The 14,445-nt window shown below is 44.8% G+C and overlaps 2 protein-coding genes across 7 annotated transcripts in view; both read left to right on the top strand.

The window, feature by feature from the left end:
- LOC108043155 (single-minded homolog 2) overlaps positions 1-7,375 on the top strand; it is a 32,728-nt gene extending 25,353 nt beyond the window's left edge. For 4 of the 6 annotated variants that reach the window (XM_044457162.1, XM_044457165.1, XM_044457163.1 and 1 more), the window contains exons 5-9: positions 1,299-1,388; positions 2,596-3,100; positions 3,758-4,581; positions 4,747-5,478; positions 5,755-7,375. In XM_044457162.1, coding sequence (XP_044313097.1) covers positions 1,299-1,388; positions 2,596-3,100; positions 3,758-4,581; positions 4,747-5,478; positions 5,755-6,300 — 2,697 coding nt within the window. In that variant the 3' untranslated portion in view covers positions 6,301-7,375. Of the gene's footprint in view, positions 1-1,298; positions 1,389-2,595; positions 3,101-3,757; positions 4,582-4,746 lie in introns of all 6 variants that reach the window. The other 2 variants (XM_044457166.1, XM_044457167.1) reach the window with 1 other exon arrangement.
- Positions 7,376-12,517: 5,142 nt separating this feature from the next.
- Positions 12,518-13,928, top strand: LOC108047827. The gene is made up of 3 exons (XM_017128186.2): positions 12,518-13,025; positions 13,083-13,180; positions 13,600-13,928. Exons 1-3 carry the CDS (start codon positions 12,676-12,678, stop codon positions 13,785-13,787), a joined length of 636 nt encoding a protein of 211 aa, XP_016983675.2. The 5' UTR covers positions 12,518-12,675; the 3' UTR covers positions 13,788-13,928.
- Positions 13,929-14,445: the final 517 nt, after the last annotated feature.

The raw sequence follows: 14,445 nt of genomic DNA, 5'->3' as shown, positions 1-14,445 counted from the left end.
CCGGTTTCAGTTTTCCTTCTCATTTTCACTTCACACGTTGCTCGACGGATTGCCGGCGTACCGTTAGTTCCAGTTGAGATCGGCCGGGAATCGCATGCGTCGCCGCCATTAACAGTCCATAAAACCCGACTTTAAAATGCAATCAAAAACAATAATGCGCCAAATAATAAACAAAACAATGAAAAGTATTAAAAACTTTTGCATGATTTTGTTGCCGTCTTTACTTCACATTTTATTTTCTTGTTAGCAGCGTTGAGTCTTTGGCGGCGCATATCCGAATAGATAATGACAATGGCTCATCTGGGGATTTGAGGGGAGGGAACTGGAATGGAAACCTGCAATTACACCAAAATCTACCGCCTTTCCCCCGCCACCCCGTACTCTCTTTCTCGCTCTGCTCAGTTGAAACTCATTGATTTAATTGCAAGCCATTTCCTGGTTGTGTTTGATGTGGAACTCCAGATCCGACTGGGATCAGACTGGGGGATATACATGCCCGTATCTTGTGCATAGCGACCTGTGGCTTGGATGAAATAAGCCGCTTAAGCGATGATTACGCTTTGTCCGCCACTAAGCGCCGCCATCGTGGTTGTCTCCCCAGTCGCTCCTGATGCGATTGAGCCGGAGTTCATTCAAAGGGGTGTAACCAGTACGGGTCAATGGAAGAACGCTGAGAATAATTTCACTAAACATTTTACTATTATCCTAAAAGCGTAGATTTATTTAATTGCAGTAGATAAAATACATAACCACTTACTGACTGAATTAATGTTATTTCTTGCATTAAGATTTAATTATTATATTAATATACATAAACTTAATAACAATTATAATAAAATTACATTTATTATTCTATTATTTATTAATCAGCGACAAAAATTAACTAAAAATAATATTGTTTAGCTTAATTTACTTCAAATATATTTTTTATGTTTAAATACTATAGTCAAAGCTATAAAATTATTATATCCGGATTGCTATTAACAGCGAAGGGTTAGTTAATGTTTAGTCAGCTCTACCTTGTTAGCCTATTTTCTTTCAGTGCATTGAAGCACCTCCGGCCATGATCAATAACATTTCATTCACCAAATATGACGACCCAAGGCAGCTACTGTAATTACACCTTTGCCAACCCATCCCATCCCATCTCAAAGATTCATTCATCCAACCATTGATTTTTTGATCTATCCACTTGTCTCTGCAGCACATCAACATCAACCAGAAAAGAAACAAACATTTAATTCATAGTTTTGAATTAATTTTGACCCGTCTACCTTTCTTTTCGAATTTCTTTGCAGGCCCTAAATGGATTTCTAATGATACTGACATGCGAAGGCGAAGTCTTCTTTGCCACGCACAGCATCGAGAGCTATTTGGGTTTTCATCAGGTAAGTGCCACCAGCTTCTAGCTCCTCTGCTGCTCTCTTTCGCTCCGTTTTTGATTGATTTTAATTGCCGACGGTTTGTACATACCCCTGAGTATCTGCTTTTTGGGTCAATCTCTGACAGGCGGAAGCGGTCCGAAAAATAGACAAGAGCTACAACTATCTAAATTCTGTACAGGTGAACATGAGGTACTAAATGAAATAAGAAAAAATTGTAACAAATATTTGTGTTTTCTAAACACTCTTAGCTAAATGTTATTGGGAACGAAACTAACTTCAGTTCCACGTGACCCAAAAAATACACGGATTGATTTCTGAAAACAAAATTATTAAAAGGATATTTATACATATCTGGTTAAACTTTGGCATGCGGAAGCCACCGAAGAAACAAAAAGCTTTGGTGCAAAATCCAAACAAGTAATCTCGCAGGATGCAGAGCTAATCTGGATAAAAGTTGATTAACCTGATTTTAGTATACCCTGACCCAAATCCAAAGTCACAATTTAAGATCTTGGGCCCCGGCAAAGATGTCTGAGCTGGCCACGCTTAAAGGGTATGGACCCGAATCGATTCGCGGGTTTGACAGATCATAAATTAAAATCAGATTGCGCAATCGCTGGGAATCTCCTCCAGAGTCCCAGCTGCAGTAGCGGGGCGTGGCCAGATTGATTCCGAAGCGGGCACTCCGATTTGAATTCGGCTTCCTTCGGCAGCATGTTTGGGGTACACCTTCATTGTAGTTTTTCCTACTTTATTGTCGAATGGAAATTGAAATTGTAGTTAGCATCCGCCCGAGCTGTTGTTTTCTTTCTTTTTTTATAAATGTAGTTGTAAATGTGTAAAGCGGCACTTGCCACGCCCCGTTTGGCAGCTCAATTAAAAGCGTAGCTGCTGCTGCCTTGCCGCTCGACTTCACCATCGAGAAAATCAGTTGGGTTTGTTTGCTTTTGGTGTTCGCAGCAAGGCGGAGTGGGGAGAATCCCTTGTATCCCCGTCAGGCCAGCCTTCCTGCTCCTGGCGCGTGCAGAATTTATGTCTCAATTTGTGGCCAACATGGGGCGCATTTTCAATTTGCGCGCATTTTGATTTATACGCCCCGAAATCCCCGGGCGAAAGAGAGCGAGAAAGGGCGAAAGGGAGAGAGAGTGAGAGCGAAATCAATGAGAATTCCCAGGTGACTGACCCCTGACCAATATATTCCATCCCGCAGTCGGACATCGTCCACCAGTCGGTGTACGAACTGGTCCACTCGGAGGACCGCGAGGAGCTGCAGCGCCAGCTGCTGTGGAACAGCTTCCTGCCCGCCGACATGTCCAGCATGCAGCTGGCGGAGACTTTGGCGCCGGACAAGGCGCTCTACCTGGAGCGCAGCTTCACCGTCCGCTTCCGCTGCCTGCTGGACAACACAAGCGGATTCCTGCGCCTGGACATCCGCGGCCGCATCAAGGTCCTGCACGGCCAGAACCGCAAGACGGAGGAGCCGCCGCTGGCCCTCTTCGCCTACTGCACGCCCTTCGGCCCGCCCAGCCTGCTGGAGATCCCGCACAAGGAGAACATGTTCAAGTCCAAGCACAAGCTCGACTTCTCGCTGGTCTCCATGGACCAGCGCGGCAAGCACATCCTGGGCTACGCGGACGCCGAGCTGGTCAACATGGGCGGCTACGACCTGGTGCACTACGACGACCTCGCCTACGTTGCCAGCGCCCATCAGGAGCGTAAGTATTACCGTCGAGCTAAACTTAGTTTTAATCTTAATTTCAGAGTTAAAATGGATTATTTAATTAATGTGTACGCCGAATTATTTGCAACCCCAAAAACCAATATACTTCAACTATTATTTTTTTTAAAGAAATAATAGCTTTTTTTCAATTCTACAAATAAATATTTCAACAAAAAGAGAGACAAGCTAAACAGTTTACCTTTGCAGTTGTTACACAAATTAAACATTCAAATATTCACAAATCGATGAAAATGATTTTATCTCGGTGTATAAATTATTTTGTTTTTCCTATTATAAGTTGTAATTGAAAGAAGACGTTTGGGAAAGTTGCAACCATATATCTTTTATATTGAGAGACTAGCTGGCGTAAAACGGACTGACGGACATGGCTAGATCGAATCTCCTGGTGATACAGGAATATATGTATTGTCGGAGATTTCTCCTTCACTGCGTTGCAACATTTTGACCGAAATTATAATAGCCTCTGCAAGGGAATAAAACCCAAAAGCAATATTAAAACAAAACGTTTAAAACACCAGAAAATGCACACAAAATAAGGAAGTTTTAGTTTTTAATATGTTTCATGGTATAGGTACTTATCTCATTCAGAGCACGAAAATCTAACTTACCTTCTCATTTTGATTTCCTCCAGTTCTGAAGACGGGAGCCTCCGGCATGATTGCCTATCGCTACCAGAAGAAAGACGGCGAGTGGCAGTGGCTACAGACGAGCTCGCGCCTGGTGTACAAGAATTCCAAGCCGGACTTTGTGATCTGCACGCACCGCCAGTTGATGGACGAGGAGGGCCACGATTTGCTGGGCAAGCGCACCATGGACTTCAAAGTCAGCTATCTGGACACGGGCCTGGCGTCCACCTACTTCTCCGAGGCGGACCAGCTGGTGGTGCCGCCGAGCACCTCTCCCACGGCCCATGCTCTGCCTCCTCCGGTGACGCCGACGCGTCCTAATCGCCGGTATAAGACGCAGTTGCGCGACTTCCTCTCCACGTGCCGCAGTAAACGCAAGCTGCAGCAGCAGCAGAATCAGCAGCAGTCGCAGCAAACCTCACCTTTGGGTGGCCCAGTGGGATCCCCTGCTCCGGCCGTGGCCGTGGAGTACTTGCCCGATCCGGCCGCTGCGGTTGCCGCCGCCTACTCCAACCTGAACCCCATGTACACGACCTCGCCGTATGCCAGTGCCGCGGACAACCTCTACATGGGCAGCTCCATGCCGGCCAACGCCTTCTACCCGGTCAGTGAGAACCTCTTCCATCAGTACCGGCTGCAGGGCGCCGTCGGTGGCTACTACACGGACTACCCGCACTCCGGAGCGCCGGCCTCGGCGTACGTGGCGAACGGATTCCTCTCCTACGACGGATACGCCATCGCCTCCAAGGCGGACGAAAAGTGGCAGGAGACGGGCAAGTACTACAGTGGCTACAGCAGCGGCTACGGGAGTCCAACATCCACGCCACAGGTGAGTAGAGTCATGAACAGGTTTGGACCCAGGTCCGACTTTAAGGTTAAAAGGTTTATCATTTCTTTTAACTTGTTTTTTAATATAAAAGCCTTCATATGTTGTATTAAAGCTATACCCATTCCACCAATAATTATTAATCCGATTTCCTATTTTCCCTTATAGCAAATTCCGCTAAAGACGCCGAAGTCTTCACCCCAGGTCATGGAGGTGATATCCTGCTCCTCGGACGGACCCTCGCCAGTGGGCGGCGCCACGCCGAACGGAGTTGGCAGTGCCACGCCCAAAGTGGAGCTGGCCGCAACAGCGGCTGCGGCAGCTGCGAGCCAGGACCCCTACGAGCGGCAGACGGTGCTGATGTGGGGCACCACGCACTCGAGCGGGGTACCGCTGAACAGTCTTCAGGGTGGGCGAAGTGGTACTGGGAATCCCGGCTCCCCGCAGCGATCCACGCCCCTGACCAACGGACTGGGCTATCCCGGGGCCAGCAATAACAACAACGAGCACGAACCTGCAACGGCGGCCAAGTGGAACGGGACAAAGGAGTTGCCGGGGAAGTCGGCGAGCGCCAGTACGCCGGAGAGCTACCAGATGCAGCACGACGACTCCGGCCTGTACTCCGCCTCCTCGCACACAACATCGCCCCAGCAGCAACAACAGCAGCAGCAGCAACAGCAGCTTCAGCAGTCGCAGCGAGGAGTTGGTTCCAATGTTAGCGCCTCCAGCAGCTCACTCACCAGCACGGGCACAGATCCGCAGGCGGTGCACCCACCCAGCTGCCACCAACAACAGCAACAGCAGCAGACGCAACATCATCACGCCCACCCGCATCCGCACTCGCATCATCACCACCACCATCACCATCACCATGAGACGGCGCATCAGCACGGCAGCGAGGTATGGTCGCCCGCCTCCTACACGCAGTACTCGCAGTACTTCACGTACCATCATCCGCATCCGCACCCGCACCACCCGTCGGCTGGCGGCGGTGGCCATGTTCCGGCCCAGTCGCATCACCTGCACCACGGCCACCGCTAGAAGGCGGATAGATTGCACCAGTAATGAAGCACCCGCACTCTATGTACTCTCCCACAACCACTCACCTACTGATAGCAATAGAAACCCACTCCAGTGCTCTCTCGCCTGACTACTAACCATAACGATCCTCCCTAGATCATACTCACCACCCATCAGCAACAGTCGCAGCAGCAGCAGCAGCAATCGCTGGCTGGCTATCCGCTGCACCATCAGCTGGTGGGAGTCGGATCAGGATCACCGCCGCCGCCGCCATCCGCGTTGTCCCGCTCGCCCACGGCTCTTCCGGCGGTGAGCAGCCTGCTCAACGGATCGGCTTCGGCAGGATCAGGACCGGCCGCCGACATACCCTACCAGCAACTGGCCATTGTGTCCGCTCCACTGGTGATCTGCGCCGAGGAGGTGGGCGGAGGCGGCGTCAGCATGGGGCGCAAGTCATCCAAGCAGCAGCAGTCGCTGCAGCAACTGCAGCAGCAACAGTCCCTGCAGCAGCAGCAGCATGTAATATACCAGCAGCAGCACCACCACACGCAACACCATTCGCATCATCAGCTGCTCTATCCGGCGAACATTACGGCGCACACGGCGCTGGCCTATGCCCCGCCCACCGCCGGGGGGGCGTATGCCGATGGCAGTCCGCTGCTCTCCTTCTCCGAGGTGACCAACACGCTGCTGAACCAGTGAGCCAGTAAGGCAGAGATCGGCGAGAGGAAGCGAGGAAGGGAACCGTTCAACAGTTTTGCCAAAATGTGGACTATGACTATCGTATCTTCCATAATCTGAACCAGCTACGAATGGATATAGCCAGCGCACGCCATTCGTCCACCCACTCCTTGGTTGATTCTCAGAGAACAGCAGCAGCAGCATCCGAGAAGATTTATATTTATTTTACTGTGATAATTTATAGATACATTGTATTGTATGTGACACTAGATTTGCCCATTAACAAATCCACAACAGCCGTAATAGCCGTATCCAAACTTCCAGGGAATTGGGAATGGGTACTGCAACCTTAACCAGCACAAAGTTAGGAAGCGAAACCCTGTTGATCCTAAGCAATCATGGGTAGATGGAGTTTAGCTTCCACATTCAATTTCAGTTGTAGTTACAACCAAAGATTTCTCTAACTTAAACTTATCATTTTAGCATAATACGATCCATCCAATTGGCTTCGATCTGTTGCGCCAAACTTTAGTTACATTTCAGTTACACTCGTGAACAGAGTAAGGAATAAATGCCTAAATAGTTGCGTTTAAGAGTGCTTAAGTAGCATTTAAGTGAATAACAGATGCTTGTATCCATATTTAATTGAACTTTAGATCTAATAAGTAATGCAAGATAAAGTAATTTTCATGATTCCTATCGTTTAGCAAGTAATTAAATTAATCCGTAAGCGGATATATAAATATCCGTATACACATATTGTATTGTATGTTTAAAGTTTTCTTGGAATTTCTAGTCGCCCGCATAAAAACATTTACTTATAAATTAAACAATTACCTTACAAAGTATACTTCGATGGTATACAAAGTTTGCAATTCGGCAGGCAATACTGTAGTCTGTACTACTTGTATGATAATAGCCGACTATTGGTAACTGGCAATAAAAAAAAGCTATCGAAATTACCGCTTAAAATTCGATGATTATGTATCCGAAAAAAAACTTAAAAATGTAGATAATCTGCCAGCTAAATAAAAACATTTAATACAATTTCAATTTATAAAAAATCCCCGAGTGCATGTAAAGCGCGCCTATCCAAAACAATCAGAGCGAAATAAATCTAGAAAATAATCGAATTATTTAGATGTCTTTTAATTGTAGTTTATTTTTTGTATTTTCGGGTGTGTATTGTGATTATAGGTTCTTTTGTTAGGAATATAGAATAGTTAAACATCCTTAACTCCAGTTTTCATAACTCAAAATATTTAAAAATCGAACTTTTAGATTCGGGTCAAAGGTAAAGAAGCTTGTTACTTCATTTAAATAAAAACGGAACACCAGGCTTATTACCTCATGTCTGATTAAGACATCAATTTTATAACCTTTTTTATACCCTTGCAGAGGGTATTATAATTTCAGTCAAAAGTTTGCAACGCAGTGAAGGAGACATTTCCGACCCTATAAAGTATATATATTCTTGATCAGCATCACCAGGAAAGTCGATCTAGCCATGTCCGTCTGTCCGTCCGTCTGTCCGTCCGTCTGTCCGTCCGTCCGTTTCTACGCAAACTAGTCCCTCAGTTTTAAAGCCATCTGCTTGAAACTTTCCCAAAAGTTGTCTTTCTATAGCAGGTAGTATATAAGTCGGAACGAGCCGTATCGGGCGACTATATCATATAGCTGCCATATAACTGAACGATCGGAAAAGCCATAACTTTGGTGTTTGTAAAGTTAGGAAGTTGGGATTTTCTATGGGTTTTATTTTTGGCCAATCAATCCGACCTACCATTTCATAAGGATTGCCCGACTATATCCTATAGCTGCCATATAACTGAACGATTGAAAATGCCACAACTTTGGTGTTTTTAATGTTAGGAAGTTGGGATTTTTTAAGAGTATTAAGAATGCATCATATGAATAATTTTGGAGAATATAATTTACAGAGTATTCTGCAAGGGTATATCAACTTCGGCTCCGCCCGAAGTTAACTTTCCTTTCTTGTTTTGTTATATATTTGTTAAACACGCCACTCAATGATGGACCTTGTTTGTATTGTCAAATGAATTCTAAAGATCCCAAAAAGCGGGTAGCGAGTGCTCCATTCATCAGCTGTGGTCATAGCAGGTCATAAGTTTATCAGGATGGTGGTTATAGGAGATGCCCATGTCTATCACGGCCGAGAATCCATAAGTCTACAGGGTGTCGTCTGCGAAGACGCCGTCGACTCAGTGGTGTGGCAAGATGGCTTGCAATACTTATAACTGATAAGGAGTAAACAAATAAGGGCTTAGGAATTTTAACTTCGGTTTTTCTGCATAACAAGTAAGAAATATAAATCAAACCTTGCTTAACGTTTTCTATTTTTTGACCAAAAGTATGCCACAAAAAAGACTTTGAAAGAGTCATCTCAAAAGTATACCACAAAATAAAATGTTTTCTTGTTTTTCTAATTTAGTTGCTTATATGTAGTTTTAAGTTTTTCTAATTTTCAATGGCTGACTAATTTCTTCGAAAGTAGTTTTAGTCAAGCAAAAAGTTTTCTGTATTTAAATTTTAACATTCTTTAAACATTTTGATTTAGAGATGATGTTACGATAGCATTTTACTAAAATGCCAAGTAATGTTTCCATCCTGTCAATTGTCAGATTTAACTGACAAGAAAGAGTCAAATTACCGTGTAAATTGTGTTTTCTCTGGGTAAAAGCTTTTCAGCGTTAGGTAATGGGTAATAGGGTTATGGTATTTAGGAACCCATATAATACAAATCGTATTGTAAATAGGCGACTCGCGTCTTCCCAATCTGTAAGCACTTGGTTTTCCAAGGTGTAACAATAGTAAATCTCAGTTTTCCATGGAGCAATTGCCATTCAACCGCAAGCCATTACCATCTCCAAACTTAATTGGAGACTTTACTGCCTTTAATTGACAACGACAACGTGGCACACACACGCGGCACACAAAGTTTTGATTGACACCTAACAATCATATTTTCCTGGCTTTATAGATAATGGAAAGCATTCATCAGATGCTGGGGCGCAGATTTGAAGACTAACACGGAGTACAAAAGCATAATCATCCGGCGAAGCGGGAGCGCCCCAAACTCAACTTGAATAGTAAGCAATCCAATGTGGGCTGCCTTGTTTACGCTATATATTAAATGATTTATTCTGCAGCCGTACTCATTCGAATTATCCCAAGACCAAACACAACATATCCAGTGTGTGTTTTGAGCCTCGAAAGCAAACCAATTAATCACTCACACCAGTTCCTATGTGCGATACAATTGAACCGTTGAACCAAATTCACATTGAAGATATTTGTCGATCTGATGGCTTCATTGTTGAAGAGGCTGCCGCGCACTTGACTTGGGTTTGCTGAATGCCCTCCGGGCAACCTGAGGCTAGGAGCTGCTCCTCCATTGCTCCATTGCCAAGTGAAGGTCGCGCCTGCCAGCAGCAATGGGAAACAATGAACGTGTATGCTACCTTTTTGGCATTTCAGAACAACCCCTCACAGAAGAAGTCGAGGCAGCAAGTGAATGGCAGTTGGCCCACAAATATCCGATGCTCTGTTTAGGAAATTTGAAGAGGCAGCCGAAGTGTCAATAAGCCCCCCAATAACCTCCCCGGCTAGGGTGTATGACTATTCAAATATATATTGCTTGTTAACTCCGCCGTTATGGTCATTTTATTGTTTTGTGGCCAGTTCGTGTCTTGAGTCTTTCGATTGACGCATCTTTGAGATCATTTTCTAATAGATTGCAGTCACAAAAGCAAGAGAAACTCGAACTGAAATAGAAATAAATTCAACAATTAACAAAGTGCGCCGTTTGTTTACTTTGATTTACTTAACGTTTTTTTTTTCTTTTTTGGATTCATCTTTGTGTTGCCGTTGTTGTCGTTTGCACTGCTGGCTTTGGAGCTTGACCTTTAATAGTCGTGTTGTACATTGTGCCATGGGCGTCTTGGTAGGTCCGCGGCAGATCGAGATGGAGATCGATTTGGAGAGTGGGGCCTAAGAAGCTGGAGCATCACAAATGCCTGCAATTGAACTTCAAATCCGTTTTTGGCGGCTGCCTGTGTAAGTGCAATAAAATGCTGGCAAAGGTGATAATCTCGGCTTATTCATTGCTCTTCATGTTCGTCACTTAAGGTCAATGATATGGCAGAGCTGACCGCACGCCGGACGCGAACGTGATCATCGCTCAACCAGTGACCTTGCTGCATTGTTGGTTTGACAAATTTGTAGCAGCTCGCAGCCGAAATTGCCACTTTGCCTGCGACCGGATGCGGCTACATTTCGAGCTACTTCTTCAGCCGTCGGTGGCAGAGGTGTTTGCCTTACCTCTTAGCACTCTTTTCGAAGTCACAGTGCGTATGCGCAATAATTTCCATAAGACTCGCCGTTATCAATTATGTGTGCTTAGCCGCTCCACTTTCGATTTCAATTCGCAACACGACTCTGCCGGAGCAGATCATGCCGCTTAATAAACGTGTGAATCTCCCCCCACGAGCTGCCTTTATTGGCCAAGTCGTAAAGCTCTTCACTGGAACTGAATGCGGGGACCTTGCCAAGCAATCAGCTCTGCGAGGGGAGAACTGACTGAGTGGCGACTCCAACTATCGGCATGAATTATGTGGAATTGCACCAATTTGGCAATTAAACATGTGTAGCCCACGAGTGGGCGGAGAGCAGGGGGCTTTCAAGCCAAGAGAAAGAGCGAAAGATTCAGTGAGCATAAATGGCAGAAACAAATGTTGTTTGTGGCTCATCGACCTTCAATGGAATCACAGCCCGAGATGATGATGATGACACACCTATGTACATACGTACTTTTGTTGTGTGAATTCTGCTGTGGGTCCCACACCTTCTCACTGTTCTTTTGCCATGACTGGAGTGAACCCCTTTGACATCGCGGCTAATTGCACAAATGAGCAGAGCAGAGCCGAATTCCAAGTTCGTGATATGTAAGAATTAAAAGTCAAAGAATGTCGATCACGGGAGCCAGAACTCCCACACCGAGCTCAAATTAATTTTGGCAGTTCTACAATGCATTATCACCCCATCAAGCCGCCATTAGTCACAATGTTGGGCCAACCTCTGTGTTACGAAACTTTTGTTATTATTAAAAATGTTGCCAATGTGACTAAATTATTTGTTGGGAACAAAACATAGTTGGAGAATCATAATCTGCGGAGATTTATTACCCAATTTAATTGTGTGCCTGAAAAAATAAAGAATTTTGAATTTAAAGTTAGAATGTTGAAGTGAACATGAATTTCAAGATTTATTAAAAGGGGATTCATCTCAACTTTTTTACTAAACATTCGTCGAATTCTTAGAATCGTTTAGTTTGTTAAATTAGACTGCACGCTGGTACGCCATAAAGTATTTTAAAAAGGAGTTGAAAAATTGTATATCATCCTTAAAAAGCTTCTTTTAAAGGTCAAATTAAAATTGCAATGAATCATTATTTGTTAAAAAATCAAATCATAACAAATAAAATAACTATTGTACCGTTTTGGACCAAATTACTCTTGTCAGACTTGTTTGTGTTTGTCAGCAGAGAAGATGGTGCTGAATTGCCTTCCTTTGTTTACAATCTTAATCAGAGCCGTGCATTCCCGGGCCGCAGACCTTGCCCGAACCATCACCGCTGATTGCGAATCTCGAGATGTGTTCGAGCCAATCTTCAAGTGTCGCTGGCTATTGATTGACCTTAAAATCGGATTTTTTATTTTGGATGGTGTGTCAAATGGACCTCCAGCTGGCCGCTATCGAGCTACCGATTGATGATGCTGGTACGATGATGCTGCTTCTGTGGCAACGGCAAGTCATTGCTCACCCCATTTCAAAATATTAATAACTCACACACATGCACACACTCACACCCGTAAGAAACGGGGAAAATGTGAGTAAAAAACTTGCATTAAATCCGCTCTAAGACAATACCATTGGCATTCAGCGTGTGGCTCAAATTTCACTAATCACCGAACCTTCCTCAATCACTGCCCCCTCTGTGGGATCAATCATGCGATCGATCGAATTCGGTTTTCGATTGCCGCACTGAAGGTCGCCCTCCATCGATTCGTCTTCGGCAGCTCGAAGATGAATTACATTTACATTTCGTTACTGTAATTGCTAACGAATTGCTGGCAGACCCACATGAAGCACACACACACGATCCAAAGATCTCCATGATGTAAAGGTCATATTCAGTTGACATTGTCAGAAACGAATTCAGAGTTAGTTATTACTTTCCCACAGACACAAAGGTTGAAGGAATTTTTCGAACAACAACAAAAATCGGAAGTCTTGAATTCCACAAGAAACGTTCGAGGCCTTTTTCAGTGATTATATTTGATTTAGGGAGAGATAGGAACCATTAGCGCAATCGCCATGAACACCGTTGAGGAGGAATGCAGCAGCCTCACCTATGGCGCCACCAAGAGTCCGGAAGCCGAGCGGGATCAGGAGCAGACTCAGCTCCCATCGCCATCCCAGCTCCAGACCACTCCACCGCAGACAGGGACTCGCAAGCGGAAGGACACTCCCATCCGCGTGCGCGACATGATCAACCTGTACAACTTCGCCACGCAGAAGAACCAGGAACTGGAGCACGCCAAGTCCATTTACTTCGGCACCAGCTCAAGGTCGGAGGAGGACGAGGTGGCGGATCGCGATTACGAGAGCAGCTGCTGCAACATGTCGTTGGAGGAGGAGAGGGAGAAGGGCGCCCTTAACGGAGGGTGAGGGTTCAGTCCGAGGTGCTTTTGTTTTCCACTAACCAATCACTTTAACACCAGAGACGGCCAGTGCTCGATGCGCCATGAGAATCCGGCTAACAACAACGAGGTGGAAAACACCTACCAGAGCAAAACCACCATTCGACGCACAAATCAGGGTAAGTGAATCTAATGAATCTTAGACTACAACTTAAATGAATATTAATATTCAGTAAAGAACTCTTTCAGCTTTGTTAACATTCTTCTCAAATTTAAATCTTAGATATTATCTGCTAGCTTACATATATCAATTTACGGTTTTTTCATTCAAATTCCATGAATATAAATAGTTTATCGTAAAGTAGCTTATTAGTATCGTATTGGTAGTCGGTTTTTAATACTCTAAAATAAATTAAAATTTCCTGATTTATTTGTCATAAATGTGTTTTTAAGAAATATATCTTTTTTTTGCTTTATATTAAATATATTTAACTTTTAATATTCCTTAAAAACAATAAGAACATTCACACGAAAAGCGCGAAGGCAAATTAATTGTTCAAATCAATTCATAGATCAATTCTATTTATCTTTACCACAGGCGTGCGCATTATTATTGACATTTTCTTTGATAAGAAGGATAGTGAGATAGACATCGTGGGCAGCCGCGTGGAGACGGACATCCCCGAGAGCCGCATCCTGGCGGACTTCCAGCAGCATTCGCTGGACATGAAGAGCCAGGAGCAGAAGCCGGGGGTCCAGGATGGACCGAGTGCTCAGTCCACTTAGGCGAGCCCTAGATAGCCAGGAGATAACTATCTAAATTCCGGGTTACAACGTGCATACACAGCGTTTTACATGTTATTTTCTTTATTTTTGACAGCAGCAAACAAAATACGACAAAAATAAACTATCGATTGACTCTCGACACTTTCGACTTCGACTTCGACTTTGACTTCCTCCCAGGTCCGTCACGAAAAATTGAAAATGGTAAAATGGGGATGGGTGGAACGCAACGCCCAGCGAATAGAAAACCTGGCAACTCAATGAGGCAACACACGACTGCGATGAAAACCTGAGTGCGCCAAACCGTTGGCGATTCTCGTCTTTTTGGCTTCACGACAAAAGGGCTTTGAGGAGTAAATAAACGACTTGAATCGAAAACGAAGATGAAAATGGAAAATGGAAATCTTCGCTTACAAAACCCAGCCGCCAGAAATCTGACAATGATGCCGCCAAAAGACCCAGCCAGCAGACATCCAGCGAATCTGAGATGGGGAAAATGCTTTCGCAATATGCCGCCCAATCTGGCTCAGATCTCTTGGCCCGCTCGATTGCTCTATTTAGCCCACTTCTGCCTGCTTCGGCTCCGGCTTCGGCATACCCATCTGCCAAAGTGCCAGCACCACTACCAAGTAACGTAAACGTTCCAATAAATTAGACAAAT

This window comes from Drosophila rhopaloa, unplaced genomic scaffold (assembly GCF_018152115.1).
Source record: "Drosophila rhopaloa isolate 14029-0021.01 unplaced genomic scaffold, ASM1815211v1 contig_155, whole genome shotgun sequence".
In the NCBI taxonomy this organism is placed as follows: Eukaryota; Metazoa; Arthropoda; class Insecta; order Diptera; family Drosophilidae; genus Drosophila; species Drosophila rhopaloa.
This window is presented reverse-complemented; position numbering and strand designations above follow the sequence as displayed.